We start from the raw sequence: 20,890 nt of genomic DNA on the forward strand, positions 1-20,890 counted from the left end.
TGATTCTTATCTTTTTCGCCGATTTTCCCATTTTTTGCTGATTTTTTTCATCAATTTTGTATTGTTTCAGAAAGTCTATTTTTGATTAAATTCGATGTGAACTCTGGTCTCAACAGATTCTTCAACCCTCCTTTCCCATTTTTATTGGATTTTTTCACAATTTACTGTAAGTTGCTTTTATTTATTTTGAAATTAATAGCTCCAAAAAAGAAAATTAATTGAAATTAGTTATTTTAACTTTAAAAAAAAAATTGCTAAAAATCAGAAAAAAAAACAGAAATTTTTTTTGCTCTTTGAAAACCTGATTTTCTACGAGAAATTGCAAAAAATATTGAAATTTTCTATCAAAAAGAAACTTTGAAAAAAAACCTTAAAATAAAAATTATTATTTAAAAAAATTGAAAACCAAATTTTTTATTGTTTTTTTTTTGCTAATTAAAAACTGTAAAATGAATTTTTTTTTTCTTCTCGGTTAAATTTTTTAATCTAAAAATTCACAGTATTTTTGCTTTTTTTCCCAAATTTTGGCATAAAAAATTACTGAAAAAGATTTTAAAAATTGAAAAAAAGACAAAATGTTCTTTTTAAAAATTTTCTGAAAATTTTTCAGAAAAACCTGAAATTTCTTAGCAAAAAAAATAATTAAAACTTTATTTTCAAGAAACATTTCTGAAAAAATCGGAATTTTTAGTTAAATTTCAACATTTTGTTAAAAAATTTTTAAATAAAAATTAAATTATTTTCAGTGTATACCGTGTATACGCCCCTCTCTCGCTGATCACTGAGTGATTAAAGAAGACAAAAAAGAAGACGAAGAAGATAATGGCGCCAACGGGTCAAGGTGGGCAGTGGCAGGAAGTACTGTGCTGCTCGATTTGTAATCGAGTGAGTTTTTTTTATTTTGGGGAAATTTGGAAAATATTAAGAAAAAAACTGAAAAGTCGAGGAAAAATTACCTAGGAATTGCAAAAAAAAAAAACATATTTTTAATTTTTTTTTTCTCCAAAAAAATTTGGAAAATTTTGTTTTTTTTTTTCGAATTTTTGAAAAAAAAACCGATCATTTGCTTCGAAAATTTTTTCACAAAAAAAATTGGAAAACGGCTTACAAATCAATGAAAAATCGAAAAAAAAATCAGAAAAAATGTTTGGAAAAAAAACGTCAGTTTTGCTCAAATTCCCGCCAATTTTCACAAAAATTTTTTCACATAAAATTTATTATTTATTTGCAGCATTTCAATGAAACATTCCTCCCGGTGAGCTTAATCTGTGGTCACGTAATCTGTCGAAAATGTGCCGAAAAGCCGGAAAATCAAACGAAACCATGTCCCCATGACGATTGGAAAACGACACACTCACCATCAGAATATCCGAATAATGTGGCATTGCTCTCAGTGATTTTCCCGCGAAAACAGTGTATGACGTTGTCGGGAGCAGTCAGTGAAGCCGAAAAACGTGTCGATCAACTCTCAATTCAGATTGCAAAGTTTTTCCGTGAAGCTGATAGTGAACGGGGTGGTACGGTGTCTAGTAGGGTGAGTTTTGTACTGAAAAGACGAGGAAATTTTGAAAAAGCGAAAAAAAAAAATTTTCTGAACAAATTTAAACAAAAAAAAATTTCTTCAAAATGCACAAGCTTGCCATTTTGGACAAAAAATATAAAAAATAAAAAAAATTGGAATTTATTTTTTTTCACTACGAAATGCTCAAAAAGAAGCTGAAATTCAGGATTGTTACAAAAAATTGGAATTTTAATTTTTCTTGAGTTTTTCCAAAATGTCCAAAAAGGAGCCGAAAAGTGGCATTTTTTGCAAAAAAAAAATTGAAAATTTCAGTTTTAATTTTTTGAAAAGCAAAAAAGTATGATTTTTCAGAAAAATGAGACACAAAACAAAAAAACCATGAAATATTTTTAAAAAAACCGACAAAAAACTTGATTTTTTGAAAATGCCTAAAAAGGAGTCGAAAATTAACATTTTTTGCGAAAAAATTTAGAAATTAACAAAAATTGGAATTTAATTTATTTTATCCTACAAAATGCTTTAAAAAAGTCTAAAATTGGCATTTTAAGCAAAAAAAATTAAAAAAGTAAATCATAAATTTTAAGGCACAATTCAGAAAAATTGGACACAAAACTGCTTTTTCAATTTCTAATTTTTCTTGAGATTGTTTCAAAATGCCCAAAAAAGAGCCAGAAATTAGCATAGTTTTTGCAAAAATTTCAATTTTAATATTTAAAAACATTTTTTGACTAAATTTCTAGACATTTCTGAAATTATTTGAATTCAAAAAAAAGTAAAATTAATTTTTCCAGGAAATCTCGCGGACCCTCCAACGAAAAGTGCTCGCCCTGCTCTGCTATCAATGGCGAGAGGTCGACGGTCGCCTCAAGACCCTCAAAATGTGCCGTGGAATTAGTGAACGCGTGATGATCGAGATAATACTATCGATTCAAAGCAACACCCATGTCAGCAGTCAGCTATGGTCTGCGGTTCGAGCCCGTGGTTGCCAATTTCTGGGCCCGGCGATGCAGGACGATGTGCTCCGTTTGATTCTAATGACTCTAGAGACTGGTGAATGTATTGCTCGGAAGAATCTGGTGATGTATGTTGTGCAGACACTAGCGTCGGATTATCCACAGGTGTCAAAGACATGTGTCGGACACGTCGTTCAGTTGCTCTACAGAGCTTCATGCTTCAACGTTCTCAAGAGAGATGGAGAATCATCGCTGATGCAGTTGAAAGAGGAATTCCGAACTTATGAGTCACTCCGTCGAGAGCATGATTCTCAAATAGTGCAGATCGCTTTTGAGTCCGGCTTACGAATCGGGCCGGATCAATGGTCAGCCCTGTTGTATGCCGATCAATCCCACCGTTCGCACATGCAATCCATCATTGACAAGCTTCAATCTAAGAATTCCTATCAGCAAGGCGTCGAGGAGCTCCGAGCATTGGCTGGCTCGCAGACTTCGATGCTTGTCCCGGCCTACCGCTACTTCTTGACACAGGTCATCCCGTGTTTGGAGTTTTTCGCCGGTATTGAGCATGAGGATACCTCGATGCGAATGATCGGAGATGCATTGCACCAGATCAGGATTCTTCTGAAGCTGCACTGCTCGCAGGATGATTTGAGAAAAATGCCGAAAGAAGAGCGGAGAGGCGTTATTTTGCAGGCGGAGGTGCCTGGAGGAATGGGTGGAGGGCCTGGTGGATCTGGTGGAGCCGAAGCAGGAAGGATCGGAGGACTTCACCCTCTCTACTCGCAGATCGATGAAACCGGGCGATCCATCAGCCGTACGAATCCCAAGGATAACTCCCATAACTCCCCGCAAACCCCACCAAAGCAACCCCGTCAGAAGCGGTATCAAATGGGAATTCCGCCCAACAGAATGGGATACTCGTCGGATGCTCCTCCATTCATACCATCACATCAACAACAACCACCCCCACAGTTCTTCAATTCTCAACATCTTCCCCAGAGATTTCGAGGAGGCCGTCAGCGAGGAGCACCACCTCCACCGCCACCACAGCCGATGCCGATGCTCATTGGATACGATATGCCGGGTGCACCGATGATGCAGGCGACTGAAGTACTCACTGCCGATGGACAGATGGTTAATGGAACACCTCAACGTGTGGTGATCATGCAATCGCCCACGCATTTGCCCGGCGGCCCTGTTGTTATGGTACGGGCGGGAAATTTGAAAATTTGAAAAAAGCCAAATTTTAATGGAAAATATTGCATTTTTCGGTTATTTTCAATCGTTTTTCCATTTTTTTTAAGGGAAAACACGCTCTATTGACAAACCCCAGTGTACTCCACGTGAACAACATGAGTAAAATTTTTTGAAAATGTTGATAATTCTCAACCAAAAAACTAGGTTTTCAACGGAAAATATTAAATTTTTCGATGGTTTTGGACCATTTTTTTGGCCAGTAAACTTGGTCTATTGACAACCCCGACCGATTTTTTTTTTGGGCAGTACACAAGCACGTGGTGTCAAACAGTCTCATTGCACTTTGATCTACAAAAAATGCGGGAATTTTTTTCCGGAAAAAATGTGACGTCAGCATGCTCTTAATCATGCAAAATCAGATGAGATGTCTGCGTCTCTCCTCCCGCATTTTTTGAAGATCAAAGCGAAATGGGACTTTCTGACTCCATGTGCACAAGCTCTATTGACAAAATTTGATTGTGTACTCCACGTGGACAATTGGGTTCAACACTTTTTTGAAGTACAAAAAGTGCGTTCACACTAGTTAACGGACCTGAAAATTAAAAAATGCTCGATTTTTGAAACAAATTTGCCAATTTTCACTTAAAAATCGATATTTGTTCCCCATCTTACAGATACCACAACAACAAATGGTACCCCCACCACAAAGTATGACACCTGTCGGTGGACCAATGGGTCCAATGGGACCAATGACTCCATCAATTCCTGTACAAGTACCGCCTAACACCATGTGGACTGCAACGTCACCAACTGGAAGTGTAATCTATCCGGCCGCATCGCCACCCGGTCAACCACCACATACCATATGGATACAATCGTATGGGATAATATTTTAGGAAGATTTCGAAAAAAATTTTATACAGGAAATTTTGAAAAATTGTGAAAAATTGTGGGCAACATGTTCGATTTTTTCCAGAATCGGAGTTTTCAAGAGAAAATCGAATTTTTTAAAAATTGTACGCAAAATATCTTTTTTTCTAAATTTTTATGATTTTTTTTTAATTTTGCGAAAATTGAAAAAAGGTTAATTAATTTTAAATTATCGCGAAAATGAGTCTTTTTCCCGTTTTTTTTCCAAATATTTTATTTAAAACACTGTTTTCAGAAATTTTTCCACAAAAAAAGATTTATTAGGGTCCATTTTCTATTATTAAAAAAAACTTCCACTACAACTCTTTAATTATTACGGGAGCACTAAATTCTGAGAATGCGTTTTGCGCAACATATTTGACGCGCAAAATAAATTATATCTCGTAGCGAAAACTACAGTAATTCTTTAAATGACTACTGTAGTGATTGTGTGTCGATTTACGGAAAACATTTATTAATCGATAATAACATATTAAACAAAAACACACAAATGACAAAAAAACGAAAATCTAAAAGTTTTCTTAAGTTTTCTTTTAATATTTTATCGATTGATAAATGATTTCCGTAAATCGACACACAATCACTACAGTAGTCATTTAAAGAATTACTGTAGTTTTCGCTACGAGATATAGTTATATTTTGCGCGCCACATATGTTGTATAATACACATTCTAAGAATTTAGTGCTCCCGTAAAAAAATGCGCGTTTTGCTGAAAAATAAAAGGTTTCAAACTAAAAATTGAATTTTTCCGAAAAAATCAAATCTTTTTGTTTCCCATTATTTTTCAGAACCGATTTTCGAATTTTTTGGCTTTTTCAAAATATTTTATTAAAAAAATTGAAAAAAAATCCACAACAACTTTAATTATTTTCAGAAAAAAAAGGCGCAGATATTGAATTTTTCGAAAAAATCAAATCTACAGATTTTAAAAAATATCCTTCATCATTTTCCAGGACCGACGGAAACATGTTTCCAATGTTTGATCGTGGAAGTGGTGGAATGGTATGGGGACCCGGAACGATGCTCCGTGAAAGTGGAGCCGACGCTGAGCAACTGCTCGCGAAACGTTATGAGATTTTGAAGCGACTACAACCGTCGGAAGATGATGATGATCCAGAAGATGGTGGAATTGGACATGTTTCATATACTGTTGCATCGTCTGTTTTGGATGATAGGTTGGATTTTTGAAAATTCTTTAAAAATAGTCATTTTTCACTGACAAATTACGCTTTTCGTTCGAAAAAATAACGAAAATTGGGTTGAAAAATTGAAAATTGAAACAAAATAAGTATTTTAATACATTTAAAAAAATTTTAATTAAAATCTGAAAAACCGTTTTTAATTGAAAATTAATTTAAATTAAATTTTTTGTATTGTTTTCCCCAGAAGAACACCGAAAATGCTGTTTTTTGTAGATTTTCGGAACAAAAGTTGAATTTTTAATAAATTTTCAAATATTTTCAGGTAAAAATCTTGAAAATAAGTTGAGTTTTATGTTTAAAAAATTTTTTTTTTGAAAAATTTTTGCCAAACAATTGATTAGTTTTCAAAAACTTGTCGAAAATTGATTTTTCACTGAGAATTTGAACAATTCAAACTTATAGCCATAAAAATTTCTAAAAAAATGTTACGGAACATTTAGGATTTGACACTTTTTTAAAACAAAGTGTCGATTTTATGAAAAATTCAAACTTTTAATGAAAAACAATTTTATTCGGATTTTTTGAAATTTTTTATAGCAATTTTTCTTAATTAAAAACAGATTAAAAACGTTTCAAAATCCTACTTGTTCTTATTTTTTTATCCAAAAGTAAATTTAAAAAAATAGAATTTAAAATATTTTAAAAAATTTGAAGAAAACATTTTTTGAAAATTTTGTAAAAATCTACATCTTTTTTCACTGAGAATTCGAAAAATTCATATTTACAACTCAAAAAAATTCAAAATTAATGTTTTTTACAAAATGACTAGTTTCCATTGAAAAATAGGAATAACTTTAATTATGGAATTTTGGGTTAGAAAAAAATGTATTAGAAATTTTCATCAATATTTTTCCTTTAAAAAAAACTATTTTAAAATGCTTTCTCTTACAGAATGGATCATCACCCATTGACAATGATACCAGTACCAACAATAGATCTTCCCGCAATTCCAATCAGCTTTGCAAATATGCCAACCGAAGAGACAATGACAATGATTGGAGAAATGGTTCAGAATCGTCCACGAGCTCCATCTCTAACTGCTCCAAGCTCCAATCAACCGATGAATGTCAACGCATCGGCATCCGCTACCGTACAAGCGGAATGTGGTACGATGAGTGTGATGGATAGTATTTGTCAGCCGATTTCCACGTCGGCAATCCATAATTGTGGGTGTAGTTGTAGTTTACACGCGTGGACTCGAAATACACCAAGAAAAATTACTTTTTTTTTCAGAAAATCGAAAAATTTTAGATTTTCCCTTAAAATATCGAAAAATGACACTGTTTTTTTGGTTTTTTACAAAAAATTGTAAAAAGTTGGTTTAGTAGCGTCTGTGGATTTTTCGTGTCTTTTGTATAAATAAAAAAAATATTATAAAATTTTTCGCGAATTAAAAAAAAAAATTAGAATCGAGAAATTTAACTGAAAATTTGAAAAAATTCCGTTTCCAATCAATAATCAAATGAAAATTTTAGAAACATCGATTAATCTTCTTTTTTTGTAAAAAAAATAGGGAAAAAACTCTAAAATTGACATAAAAATTGATATTTTAATATCAATTTTCAGAATTTTTTGAGCAAAAAATATCTGAAAATTTTAATAATTTACGTCTTTAAAATCGAACATATATTTAATTTTTTTGTTGTAATTTTGGGCAAAAAACTCACAGACACTACACTACATTTAATAATTAGCCTTGCTAAAAACATTTTGATTAAAAAAATTCAAAAATATTAAGTTTTGAGCCAATTCGAGCAACACCACAGTAGCTTGTTTCACCAAATGCTTATCAATTTACTATATATAAAGCGCGTGTCGTTCTGTCCCTATGTAGTTTGATCTTTGATCTTTGGTCTTTGAACTCTGTAGTTTGTAGTCTCAATCACCTAAGAGGGGTCCTATAGGCCCCGCCCCTTTTGTGACGTCATCACAAATTGGCGGGAAATTCAAATTTTCTGAGAAATCATTTTGGCAGGAATTCAAATTTTAATTTTTTTAAAATATTTTGGCGGGAATTCAAATTTTAATTTTTTGAAAATATTTTGGCGGGAATTCAAAATTTAATTTTTCGAAAACATTTTGGCGGGAATTCAAATTTTAATTTTTTAAAACCATTTTGGCGGGAATTCAAATTTTAATTTTTTGAAACCATTTTGGCGGGAATTCAAAATTTTAATTTTTTGAAAATATTTTGGCGGGAATTCAAATTTTAATTTTTTGAAAATATTTTGGCGGGAATTCAAATTTTAATTTTTTGAAAATATTTTGGCGGGAATTCAAATTTTAATTTTTTGAAAATATTTTGGCGGGAATTCAAATTTTAATTTTTTGAAAATATTTTGGCGGGAATTCAAAATTTTAATTTTTTGAAACCATTTTGGCGGGAATTCAAAATTTTAATTTTTTGAAAATATTTTGGCGGGAATTCAAATTTTAATTTTTTGAAAATATTTTGGCGGGAATTCAAATTTTAATTGAAATGTGCCATGTCAATTTAAAATGTCAAGGTACTGTAGTGGTACTGTAAGGGTACTGTAGGATTACTGTAGGGTTATTGTAGTTTAGTAAAAATCGAATTTTAAACATTTTAAGAGATATTGGCTTGAAAGTTGGTGGAAGATAATGTCAAGGCACTGTAATGGTACTGTAGGAGTACTGTAGGATTATGGTAGGGTTACTGTAGTTAGGAAAACTTTGAATTTTAAGCATTTGAAAACATTTTGGCGGGAATTCAAATTTTAATTTTTTGAAAATAATTTGGCGGTATTTGAATTCTCCTGGAATTCACCTTTCGTGGCAAGGCCCTTTGTGGTGAGACCTTTCGTGGTGAGACTCTTCGTGTTTGATATTATATTGGCGGGAGCTAAGGAGTTGGTGTGGGATAATGTCAAGGTACTCTTGGGGTATAGTGGATTTGCTGTAGGGTAACTGTAGTTCAGGAAAAATTGACTTTGTGCTTTTGAAGAGGTATAGGCTCGAGAGTTAGAGAGGTGGAAGCTTCTGTGATATTTTTTAGCTTCCAGAATGTTTGAAAAAGTTTCCACCTGTTTTCATGTGACATTGTTAAAAGATTATATGGTGTTTTATGTGTTGAACACTTTAAATTTCGCCAGTCGTTGGCCGCGCCGTAGGCGCGGTCAGCGGCTGGTTTTATTATATTATTTCCCTATTGTTAACAGTTCTCTATTTCTAACCAAATGCTTAACTTTCACCGATTCTAATATTATTTATTACCTGATTGCGAAAAATTGCGATTTTTGACAGAAACTTGGAGTTTTTACCTTCAAATTCGTTATTTTTATACGAAAAATCGAAAAAATCTAATCAATTTTTTTTTCGATTTTCCTGACAAACATTGAAAAATTAAAAAAAAAAATTACACCCAATTAGGACAGTTGCAAAATTGTTTTTTTCAAATTTGGGCCAAAAAATCAATATTTTTTCGATTTTTTACCTCATACCAACTAAAACATAAATTAAAAAAATCATTTTTTTTGTTTTTTGGTCCGAAAATCTTTTAAAAAATCAATATTTGCCAAAAACACGGTGAAAACCAAATCAAATTTTCGTCAAAATTCGCATTCTATCTCAAACTTTCCATGAATCCCTTTCTCCCGATACTGACTCTCCCCCGAGACACCCAACTAATTTTCAGCTGCAACCATCCCCCAACCGGTCATTCCAATGGTACAAGTTCCAGTACAAGTACCAATTGTTCCAGCTGAAAACTTCAATCCAAATGTCCCACCACCACCACCGCCACCACAGGGACAACCGATGCTTGTCGACAGTGCCATCGGACTGCTGACACCGATTCGACCGATTCTGGTTGCACATCCACAGAATGTTGTTTCGAATTCACTTGATAAAATTGTTGATGTTAAGGAGAGAATTAGTGAGGCACAAGGTAAGCATTTTTGGAGCTGAAAAATGCAAAAAAATTCAGCAAAAGTCTATGTTTATAGTTAAAATGGCAAAAAAACATGAAAATTTATGATTTCGAGGTAATAAACGATTTTTGAGTGGGAAATCAAAATTTAAATATAAAAATAGCTATTTTTTCAGAATTTTCAAAGTGAAGTTAAAAATGGAAAATTTTCAGTTGATTTTTTAAATCTATTTTACATGCAAATTCGGTGTTTTTTTTTTCAAACTAAAAAGTGTTAGAAATGTCTTAGCAAACTATTTTTTTTCCAATTTAAGCTGAAAATTAAAAAATTTTCAGTGAAAATCAATTTTTAAATCTAAAAATTGCTGTATTTCAAATTTTCTGGTTAAAAAAAAACAAGCAATTTTTGAAAATTGAAAAAAAATCAATATTTTTCAAAAACCCCAATCATTTACAGGAAATGCGTCGGAAGCCGAAAATGCACATCTCCGAATGGAGCTCCGAATGGCTGAAAGTCAAATGGCTCATTTGGATCCATATACAAAGAATAATTGCCTGCTCCGTGCTCTTCAGCAGGTCGATATGGAACTTCAACAGCTTCATCTCAATCCGACTGTCGAGGGATAAACCATTTTCTTTCTTTTATGATTTTTCCCAGTCGTGGCCTAGGAGTTCACATTTTCTAGGCCAGCACTTATTCCTTGGTTTTTTTTTCAAATTTTGTGTAGAAACTTGCCACGTGGCTTATTTTTTTTGTTGAAAATGTAGCAATTTTGCTTCTTTTCTCTGAAATTAGAAGGTTTTTGTATCAAAAATCTTTTTTTTAACACTTTTTTCCGGAATTTTAGAGATTTTTGAAGTGAAAAATTCGAAAATTTGCTTAAAAATTGTAAAAATTGACAGCAAATTTTGTTTTGGTTTTTTTTTGAAAAGCTTCCCCTAGAAAATTTGAAACTGTAATATTTTTCGAATTTTTCGAGATTTTTACATGAAAAAATGAAAAAAATATCGCTGAAATCCGGAAAACCAGTTTTTTCACATTTTTCGAGATTTTTGACCTCAAAAAGCTAAAATTTAGTGGAAAATTTGATTTTTTTTTTCACTGAAAAATTCAATTTTCAATTTTCCCCATAAAAAACAAAAAAAAGAAGCAAAGCATGATGATTTCCAGACAAAATAATTTGCTACGTGGCACCACTTTTATTTATTTTTTTTTCTTATTTAAAATAACTTTATCCTACTTTTTCTCGCTTTTTTCCACTTCATTTTCCTCATTATCATCTCGATTTTCTTCGCTTCCATTCATTTTTCTTCTCGAAATTTAATGCACTTTTTGTTCCCCCTCCCGTCCCCATATCTATTGAAAAATTTACTTTGAAATCTAGTTTTGGCTCTTTTTTGTAGCTTCACCGGCGGCTTTTTGATTTTCTGTGAAAATGAAGCTGCGTTTTTTCCAGCTTTTTCTAGTTTAGAAAACCTCTATTTTTGGGTTTTCGGGTACAAATTCCCAATTTTTAATTTATTTTTTTAAATTTATTTTTTAAATTTACATCTATTTTTCTGCAATTTTCAGAATTTTTAGTGGTATGGCTGACACTACGATTCTCGACACAACGTGCTCTTCCACGTTAGCTGCCAACGTGGAATTCTCACACGCCACCGATTCGGCTATCGGAATTTCGCTGAAAAATGCGACGATTACAGAAGCCGAAGGGGTGCCAAATTTGAAAGAGACTGGATACGATTGTGTACGATATATGGGTACGGTGGTAGAGGGAGAAATTGAGCTATTTGGAGCTCTAATTTAACTTTGTAAAAATCAGAAAGATGTAAAAAAAACTATCTTTAAACAAAAATTTTCTAAAATTTTGGAAAGAGTATTTGAGAAAAAAAACATCTAATCTTTTTTCCCTTCTCAAAAAAATTCAAATAACTTTTCTTTTTCTAATTTCCCAGAAATTTAAACTGAGCCAAGTCGTCTGAAAGTGAAATTTCGAATTTTCCATCAAATCTGTGAAAATCGAAAATTTTTGAGTCCAAAATTGAACAAATTGAGGTAAAAACAACGATTTTCTTCAGCTGAACAAAAAGCTCCTAAAAATCTGGAATTTTTGTGAAATTTTTTTTGAAGCTACAGTAATTAGACAGTTATTTCCAGCTTTTTTCGGAAATTTTTTTTTTTAATTTGGAAATTCGCCTGAAATATTAGCTTTCAGGAACTTGCAACGGAGGTCAAATATATCTTGGCAGAGAACGAAAAAAGCTGAAAGATTATGTGGCAATCAAGAAATTTGCCATCGATGATGTGGATGATTATGCAGCGATTGCGGTGAGGGATAAGGATTCTCGAAAAATTTTTTTAAAAATCGAAAATTTTTGATTTTTTGAAAAATGCCACTTTTCCAATAATTGCATTTTTTCCTATTAAAATTTACGTATTTTTGATAATTTTTTTGGGATATTTGTTTCAAATTTAAAAAAGAATAAAAACAAATTTTCAAAAACCAACAATTTCTAAACTTCTGAAAATATAAATTACCAAAAAACAATCCAAAAAAGGAAATTTCCAAAAATAAATAAGTTTCCAAACAAAGGAAATTTCCAGAAAAAGGATATTTCAAAAAAATTCCATAAAAAATATATATTTTCAACAAAAAAATTCCAAAAAAAAATCCGAAAAAATGAAAAATTTCCAAAAAAAGGGAATTTCCAGTTCCAAAAAAATAAATTCTCCATAAAAAAAGGAAATTTCCAAAAAATAAATTCTACAAAAAATAAATATTTCTAAAAAAAAAATCCAAAAAACAATTAATTTTCAAAAAAAAAATCCAAAAAGGGAATTTCCAATTCCAAAAAATTAATTCTCCATGAAATTTCCAAAACAAAATTTCATTTCCAAAAAAAAAGAAAATTTCCAAAAAAAGGGAATTTCCAGTTCCAAAAAAATAAATTCTCCATAAAAAAAGGAAATTTCCAAAAAATAAATTCTACAAAAAATAAATATTTCTAAAAAAAAAATCCAAAAAACAATTAATTTTCAAAAAAAAATCCAAAAAGGGAATTTCCAATTCCAAAAAATTAATTCTCCATGAAATTTCCAAAACAAAATTTCATTTCCAAAAAAAAAGAAAATTTCCAAAAAACGTCCAGTGTGTTCGCCTAACCCTAGAGACTCTTGTACGAACTCAAAAAATTGTGCAAAAAAAAAATTATAATCTAGTTCAATTCAAAAAAATCCACCAATTTTTCACTAAAACATTCCAGAAAGAATCATCAAATCTCCGTCTAATGCACCATCCGAATATCATTGAACTATGTGAATGCTTTGTCTACGAACGATCAATATATCAAATAACACCTGCAATGAACCTCGGATCATTATTTGATATTGTATTTGAATATATGAAATGGGGTATCAATGAGAAATCGGCTGCTGCAATTACACGACAACTACTCGATGCACTTTCATATTTACATCAGAGACGTTATATTCATAGGTTAATACCTTTTTCAGAGCTAAAATTCCAGAAATTTTGAAAACTCCTCGCCAAATCCTACGAAAAATTTGCGAAAAATTCCACCAAAATTGGAGCAAAACTGACGAAACTTCGTATCACAGTCGCTACTCAGCCAATTACCAAAACTACCATAACTTTGCTCATTTTGATCCTAGAGATATGCTTCAAAAGACGAAAATGTAGAAATAAAATTTCAAATGAAATTTTATCTGTATCGCATTTATAACAGATGAAATTTGATTTCTACATTTTCGTCTTTTGAACCATATCTCTAGGATCAAAATAAGCAAAGTTATGGCAGTTTTGGTAGTTGGCTGAGTAGCGACTGTGATACGAAGTTTTGTCAGTTTTGCTCCAATTTTGTTATAAAAAGGTTTTTTAAAAAATTTAAAAAAATATTCCAGAGATCTAAAACCGAAGCATATCCTCATCGACTCCAGCGGCAACGTGAAGCTCTCGGGATTCCGATTCATGATCGAACTGAATCATCACCTGGATTGTGTGTTCGAATTTGATGCTCATCTCCAAAATCAGCTCTACTATTTGGCACCGGAAGTGCTCGCACAGAATATACACGGATACACGTCGAAATCCGACATCTACATGTTGGGCATATCGATTTGTGAGGCAATCAATGGAGTTATGCCTTTTGGAGAGCTTGAACCACTTGAAATGCTCCATCGGAAGCTTAATGGACAGGTTCCGAGACCGGTGGACATGATTAGTTTGAAGGATGATCAGAAGATGGGATTGGACATTTGTAAGTGGCCGATGGCCGAAGTTTTAGAGGGCTTGGAAACCTCTTCCACGGTCATAACTTTGAGAATTAGTGATTTCTTAAAATTTTGAGTTTTGCAAATTGTAAAGTACATCTAGAAGAAGATGTTACCGGAGTTTCAGCTAAATCTGAACATTGGCTCAAAAGTTATAGAGATTCGAAGTTTCTAGGCCCCGCTAATGAAATTCTAGGCCACTAGGGAAAATTGAGAGGTCACTCCACCATGCAACTAAGTTTATAAATTTTTTTTTTCAAAAATCTGAACTCGATTTCGTTCAGAAATTTCTAGGCCACTCCGGCGAAAACTAGGTCACCTCACCAGTCATAGGCCGGGAAATAGGGACTCTCTTTTCTCAAAATTGGATCTCATTAATTGGAAGCGGGACGATTTCAAGACGTGGCCGAATTTTGGAAAATATTACTAGGCCACGTCACAAAAAACAATTTTCAGCCCACCGCCCCCAGGAGCACTTGACACGTCGATTTTCGAAAGAAATGCACGAATTCATCGCCAACTGCCTCGACTATGATCCACAACAGAGGTAAATTTTGAGCACGTGGCCTAACTTTGGAGTTCTAGGCCATCGATAATTTGTTTCAAATTTTTTTTGTTGCAGAGGCTCTGCGTCCGACCTGAAATCGTCCGCGTGGCTCGGGTCAAAAATTCACAAAAATCTGGGCCCGGTAGATGTCCGTCAAGAGCTTAACCTGGACTATGCACATTTCGATTTATCACTCTGGGAACAGGAACCACTTATTCCGATGGAACCCGATCAGAAATATGAGATTGTCTTTGATTACTCGCCAATTTCCTGAACAAATTATTTATTTTTATTGTCTCTCCGTGATTTTTTAGTGCTCCGCTGAGCCGATATGTAAATATTTTTTCGTTGAATTTTTACTCTTTTCTGGTAGCAATTCAAAATTTTGAAAAATTTCTACAATTTCGATTCTTGGAAAAATTCAGTTTTTATCTACTTTAAACAAAAACAGAACACATTGTTTATTTCGAACGCATATGTTTTTGTATATCAAAAAGTCCAGACGAAGCTAAAATTGGAAAAGATAAATGAATAAATGGGAAGGGGAATATGCTTTTAAAAAACGGAGAAAAATGACCATTTTTGCAGACAATAATTTATTATTTGAAGCTGTTTTCAGGCCATCATGTAGATGACTGAAGCGTCCTGATGCACGGATCCAAGTGGATTTGAAGCGACGCATCGGAACGATTCCGAGATTGTTTCCTCGTCACCAACTATTAGTAGATCACCGTTTGAAAGGTGCTGAAAAATAAAATTAAATGTTGGATAGTAAAGTAGAAATTTTTACGCGCAATTTTATTTCTTCCTTCATTATGGCGTGTTTTAGCAGTTTATCGATTTTTTTGGTTAAACACTTTTAAAAAATTGTGTTGCTCGTAAGATTTTTAAAAATAATATTATATGTCTCCTTACGTTTTGAAAGCTCTGCGACCAGCGATACAATGCACAACATTTTTTTTTTCAAAATTTGAAACTATCGATATTGGAAAAATCGATAAACTACTCAAATTTAACGACCAACTCTATAATAATCACTCACCATATAATTGGGTTGTCCATCAATTGTGCTCAACGACTCGTCCTCCTCAATCTTGAACCATTTCGTTTTTGGCGTTGGAACTCCGCGAACACGGCACGCCAATTGAGCAACACCGCCCGGTAACTCGATTCGTGAAAGTGTGAAATCGGAGACGATGGGCGGCGATTCGAGTGGTTGCCGAATCGATTTGCATGTTCCCGTTATCGATTTTGGCGCTGAAATTTTGGAAAACTGTAAGTTAGGGCTTTCGGGCGGCGCCGCTCCTCATTCCATTCTGCTGCGACGCCGGCGGCGGCGCATATCAATTTGCACCGGCGCCGACGCAGTGCGCACTTTGATGGCATTTTTTCAGAACATCGATATTTAAAAAATCTGTTTCAAAAACGTTTTTCTTCTAAATATTAGTAATTCAAAACATCGATTACTTCAGAAAATCGATATTTTAAAATAAAAATTGATTGCTCAATCGAGAATTCAAAAATTCGGCTTCATTGTCACTAGAGCGCATTCTGTTCACTCACCTTTATTAATAGTGACTGTTGACGAAGTGACGACTGGTTGAGTGCATGGTGACGTGGCTTCGCAGAAATACTCGCCCGCCGTACGCTCGTCGAGGCAGTCGATTCGAAGCGCTTAATTAAAAAGTTTTTTTTTTTTTTTCATTTCTTTGAATTGTCTTTGAATCTATTCTTGGAAATGTTGTTCGCTTTCTCAATCAATTATGTTTTACTGCGGCTAGTGACGAAACTCGGATTCTAACTGAAAAACTGGAAATTTGGACTTTCGAAGGATGGCCTAGAAACATCAGTTGTGACCTAGAATTTCAGAAGTGGCAAGGGAGTTTTAAGGCCCTGGATTTTTAGAGATGGCCTAGAATTCCCAGAAATGCCCTAGCATTTGGAGAGATGACCTAGAGCATTTGGAGAGATGACCTAGAGTTCCCAGATAAGACCAACAATTTCCAAAGCGGTCTAGAATCTTCAGACATAGGCTAGGCTTTCCAGTGATGGCCTAGAACTTTATAAGTGGAATAAAATTTTCAAAAGATCACTTAGAATTCCAAAAAATGGCCTAAAATTCTAAAGACGACATAGATTATCATAAGTGGCCTAACATTACCAGGGAAGATTCAAAATTTTAGAAATGACCCAGGATTACTTTGTATGGTGTAGGATTTCTAGAGAAATCCTAAAATTTCAGAAGTGGCTGGGGATTTTCAGTAGTGGCCTAGAATTTCCAAAGCGGCCTAGGATGTCTCGAAATAGGTACATGTCAACCAAAAATAATCAGTAATGGCCTATCATTCCAAAACCACCCTGCAAACCTACCAGATTCTACAACAGACTGTCCAAGGTTAGTGGCGGAGAGAAGGGTCTCAAAATGAGCAGCCGGATGGCTGTCCACACGTTTTCCACGATGATACCATACGATTGTCGGCTGCGGAGAAGCATAAAATGCACAACGGAGCACCAGACTATCACCCCGATTTGCTTTTATGTTTTCCAATGGTTTATCGATTGATAGGACACTTGGCTCGATGAGGCCTTCGCAAACTGACTGCGGAGCTATTGGAATCTGAAGAAAATCGATAATTGAAAAGTTTAAAATCGATAATTCTAAAAAGTCAAAAAATCCAAAATTATATAATCATTGATATTCTCTAATCTCTTACCTTGCTTGTAGACACGTGGGAACCCAGAAGAATGACGGATAGGACGAAACATGACAGATGGTGGTTTAGTGGTGATGGCATCCTGGAAAAACTACCATAACTCAGCAGTGGTCAGTGTTAGAAAAAAGTTGTCAATTGACAAATTGTTGAGCAGAAAATTTACTACATTTAGACAGTTGACAATTTTTTGGTAGGAACTTTCACGAAAAGTTAAGAGAGGGAAAAGAAAAAATGTTGATGGAAGATTAAATAACTTTCAATTTTTTTCCAAATCGGAGAATCAAAAAATCGATAAATGAAATGTCTCAATTTTTATGAAAACAGGGCTTAAAAAATTTAAAATGTACCGCAGAATATTTTAAAGTTGGCAATTTTTCGCGAAATAATTTTGAAAATTTGAATTTTTCATTTATAAATCTTGAAATTTTCCAGGATTCATGGTAATTAAGAAATACACTTGAAGGACAATTTTAGAAAAATTCAAAAAAAAATCTAATAAAAAAACCAATTTTATTAAAATAGCGATTTCCGACGCTCTAACTTAGCATTATACATCAAAATGTTAACACATTCACACTTTGCTCATGACTTGTGCTCTGAAATCGGCTTTTTACGGATCATCTGTCTAGAAAATTTATCCTTTCTTAAAAACTTCGACCGAATTTTGTTCGGGAATGGACAAAAATCACGTGACTCATGTCGGTTTTTTTTTTGGCTAGGGGTTTTGATTTTGGGATGTAAAATCGGAAAATCTTAAACTTTATGGTTTGGCCTAGAATTAAAAAAACAATTATTTGAAAATTTTTCTCAAAAACTTTCAACGCTTGTAAACTTTGTCACATTCAAATTCGAAAAAGGTATAGTAAAAATTGAAAAATATTCCTGAAAACTATCAAAAAATAGCTCTAAATCGTTGTTGGCAATAAATCTCAGTGGTGGCCTAGGATTTAACTCGGACACGTTCGAAATAAAGTTAAAGACACCAAAATTACTTTGAAAGGCTTTAAAAATATTATGATCTACCGAAAAAAGTTTTGAAAAAATCTGAAAACTATGGGAATTTTAAATTCTGTGAAAATCCTCAAAAAATTATCGAAAAATCCCACAAAAATTGCCGAAAAACTTTTGGAATCTATCAAAAAAATAGCTTTAAAAATGTGGCCTAGAAACAAATCAGTGGTGGCCTAGATTTTGCAAGGTTACAATGGAAGAGTTTCCCGAATTTCTCGATCATCTCGGCTTCAGTTACACTTAAAATTTTGGGAGCAAGAAATCAAAAAATGAGAAAATTGATCCTTATCACTCAAACCGGAATGAAATCTGCTTAACACTTTTCCATTTTTCAAAAATTCCCGGAAATTCTATAAAAAACCAAAAATCGACAATTTCCGGAATTAACTTTTATGTGAAAAAAATGAAAAATGCGGAAGAGAGAAAAAAAAATGGTCGGGAAATTGGACAAAATTGAGAGAAAAATTGAGGAAAAGGGTACTCTTTAATGACAATGATGGAGGCAACTTGTTTTAATGAACTGAATAAAATGTTTTTTTTAACTATTAAGGGATCCTTTGTGGAAAATAAAATTTCTGGAATAAAAAATTTTTTTTGTGTGGTCTAATGCCAGCTTTTTTTTGATATTTTTCCATAAAAAACTAATAAAACATCTTAAAAAATTACAAAAAATAAATCAGAACATTTCAAAAAAATTGACCGACTTCCAAAATTATGACAGCTGAAAACTGAGCATTTTCGAGTAAAATATTCAAAATTTACAAAAATTTTCTTCAAAAATCATCATGAACAGCTCGCGGAGCCAGAAAAACAAAAACTAATCTTTTTTCAAATTTTTTGAAATTCCAATTCTCTTTTTTATTAGTTTTGGTGTTTTGTAGTGCACTTTATTAGTTTTCAGATGGCTATAAAAAATTGACTTTTAGCCAAAAAAGTGTATTTGAAGGAAATTTCCAGCTGTTTTACGGTTTTTTTTTTGGAAAAGCAAAAGAAATTATTTTTTAAAAACCGTAAAATTCATCGCAACAAATGACCAAAACAATTTTAACAATTTGAAGAAAAAAAATGTTGCAAATTTTTTTTTGTGAAATTCTCCAATTTTTTGGTTGAACTTCACTGATTTTTCTGAAAAACTGAAGAAAAAAGTGGGGAAAATCTGAAAATTGAAATTTCAGCTGTTCGATTTTTTTTGTTGAAAAAATGTCATTTTCCGTCATAAAATCTTGACGTTGATATTCGATAGTTCTGCTATTTGAAATTTGAAACATGGCACTGAAAACATTTTTTTCTTTAAATTTGCAGGCCCGGAAGCCCCATAAAAATAGAAAAAGGGTGAAAAGTCTAAAGTTAGAATATTAAAACAATGAATAATTGATGGTGAACACCCCCTGAAGCTCTCTCTGAGCAGACTCATAGAGTTTCAGTCTTTAAAAATATGACGTGAGCCAGGGAGCCGACGGATATTAAAAGGATAAGCTGGGCTCTCTCAGAAGAAAAATTATATTAATCACAAAAGAAGGACGGATGGCACCTACGTAAGTAAATCAGAACGGGAGAAACGTCATTTTGAAAAATTTTGAATTTAAATAAAACCAGCTGGAAATGAGGGGAAAATCTATAGCGGAAAAAACTTAGGCAACTTTGAAGAATCAGGAAAGATTCGGGGAGCTCCGAAGCAAAATTGGGCAAGAAATAGGCAAAAACGGGCAAAGTTGGGTGATTTTGAAAATCGGGCAAACATTGGGCAAAGTTGGGCAAATCCAGGCAGATGTCAAGTAACAGAATAGATGCGGGTAGTTCCAAATCAAAATGGGCAAAAAATACAAAATTGGGCAAAACGGGCAAAAAATGGACAAATTTTCAGAAATTCATCCCCTATATCTCCCAACCTTTAAAAACTATTTCCGATTGAGTTTTAAGCGGAAATTTGATAAAAACCACACACCAGTCCAACACACAAGTCCTGAATACCCGCACAAATTGGACCAGACAGAGCAGCTGATGAGTTGTTGTAAGAAGTAACAAAAAAACGAAAAACGAACAAAAAGTGAGCAGGAACAATGGCGTAATTCAATAATTGTTTTCGGTTTTCCTTACCCCGGAAATTCTTGGAATTTGTCAGGTGGGTGGGGTGGGAGCGGTGTTCAAAGAGAAGGATATTGGAGGAAAAATAACAGATTTTTTGCAGAAAATCGGTAGGCCTAGGCTTCCATGGGAGGTAGGACGCCAGACGCCTGCCTCCAACCTCACGTGGTGCCAGGCTGTCCCATTACGGTTTGATCTACAAAAAATGCGGGAATTTTCGCCCGAAAAAATGTGACGTCAGCACGTTCTTAACCATGCAAAATCAGTTTAAAACTCTGCGTGTGTTCTCCCGCATTTTTTGTAGATCTGCATTTTTTAGGGTTTCGCGCCGCACTATACAGGAGGTGAGCCTTGCGGTGCGAGGCAGGCGGAGGTCGCCGCAAGACTTTCGCGGCCACCTACCGAGAGATCAACATTGAAAAGTTCAAAAAACGTTCTTGTTTCTTTGGTTTTTTTCTCAATTTATAAAAAGTTTGATCTAGACAAATTCCATTTTTTCCGTGGGAAACCTACGCAATACAAGACTATAGAGAACAAAAAAAAAC

At 33.5% G+C, this 20,890-nt stretch overlaps 3 protein-coding genes and 1 non-coding gene across 7 annotated transcripts; 3 read left to right on the forward strand and 1 right to left on the reverse strand.

The window, feature by feature from the left end:
• Window positions 1-68: 68 nt before the first annotated feature.
• rle-1 (Regulation of longevity by E3 ubiquitin-protein ligase) lies at window positions 69-11,155 on the forward strand (the record flags this gene model as incomplete). Of its 3 annotated transcripts, none has more annotated exons than NM_001379917.1 (9): window positions 69-166; window positions 747-885; window positions 1,232-1,534; window positions 2,314-3,684; window positions 4,350-4,552; window positions 5,560-5,781; window positions 6,700-6,914; window positions 9,464-9,715; window positions 10,155-11,155. In NM_001379917.1, 8 exons carry the CDS (start codon window positions 823-825, stop codon window positions 10,322-10,324), a joined length of 2,799 nt encoding a protein of 932 aa, NP_001367296.1. The 3 variants fall into 3 exon arrangements, with proteins under 3 accessions (NP_001367296.1, NP_001366782.1, NP_001367283.1); NM_001379916.1 differs by having other exon boundaries at window positions 71-166; window positions 6,700-6,974; window positions 10,155-11,153; NM_001379918.1 differs by lacking the exons at window positions 69-166; window positions 747-885; window positions 1,232-1,534; ... (2 more) ...; window positions 5,560-5,781; window positions 6,700-6,914 and having other exon boundaries at window positions 9,493-9,715; window positions 10,155-10,324.
• Y52D3.2 lies at window positions 10,356-10,408 on the forward strand. The gene has a single exon (NR_101852.1). It is a non-coding gene; the product is annotated as an Unclassified non-coding RNA Y52D3.2 (non-coding RNA).
• A 115-nt stretch (window positions 11,156-11,270) lies between the features above and the next one.
• strd-1 (STE20-related kinase adapter protein strd-1) lies at window positions 11,271-14,943 on the forward strand. 2 transcript variants are annotated; one of them, NM_001027731.7, is made up of 6 exons: window positions 11,271-11,458; window positions 11,914-12,026; window positions 12,962-13,194; window positions 13,620-13,975; window positions 14,445-14,535; window positions 14,611-14,943. In NM_001027731.7, exons 1-6 carry the CDS (start codon window positions 11,284-11,286, stop codon window positions 14,807-14,809), a joined length of 1,167 nt encoding a protein of 388 aa, NP_001022902.1. In that variant the 5' UTR covers window positions 11,271-11,283; the 3' UTR covers window positions 14,810-14,943. The 2 variants fall into 2 exon arrangements, 1 of the variants encoding a protein (NP_001022902.1); NR_002379.1 differs by having other exon boundaries at window positions 11,284-11,445; window positions 14,611-14,809.
• zig-5 (Zwei Ig domain protein zig-5) lies at window positions 14,944-17,333 on the reverse strand. Its single transcript, NM_067004.7, has 5 exons — window positions 17,250-17,333; window positions 16,906-17,152; window positions 16,099-16,209; window positions 15,578-15,792; window positions 14,944-15,279 (listed from the first exon to the last, which is right to left on the reverse strand). Exons 1-5 carry the CDS (start codon window positions 17,328-17,330, stop codon window positions 15,151-15,153), a joined length of 783 nt encoding a protein of 260 aa, NP_499405.4. The 5' UTR covers window positions 17,331-17,333; the 3' UTR covers window positions 14,944-15,150.
• Between the last annotated feature and the right edge of the window lie 3,557 nt (window positions 17,334-20,890).

Source organism: Caenorhabditis elegans, chromosome III (genome assembly GCF_000002985.6).
Source record: "Caenorhabditis elegans chromosome III".
Classification (NCBI taxonomy): domain Eukaryota; kingdom Metazoa; phylum Nematoda; class Chromadorea; order Rhabditida; family Rhabditidae; genus Caenorhabditis; species Caenorhabditis elegans.

Coding starts and splice junctions, on each gene's coding strand:
- strd-1 (NM_001027731.7), top strand. CDS start 11,284: ATGGCTGACACTACGATTCTCGACACAACGTGCTCTTCCACGTTAGCT. Junction 13,195..13,619: donor CAGAGACGTTATATTCATAG/GTTAATACCTTT, acceptor AAAATATTCCAG/AGATCTAAAACCGAAGCATA. Junction 14,536..14,610: donor GACTATGATCCACAACAGAG/GTAAATTTTGAG, acceptor TTTTTGTTGCAG/AGGCTCTGCGTCCGACCTGA.
- zig-5 (NM_067004.7), bottom strand. CDS start 17,330: ATGCCATCACCACTAAACCACCATCTGTCATGTTTCGTCCTATCCGTC. Junction 17,153..17,249: donor CCCACGTGTCTACAAGCAAG/GTAAGAGATTAG, acceptor GATTTTCTTCAG/ATTCCAATAGCTCCGCAGTC. Junction 15,793..16,098: donor AACAGTCACTATTAATAAAG/GTGAGTGAACAG, acceptor CCAAAATTTCAG/CGCCAAAATCGATAACGGGA.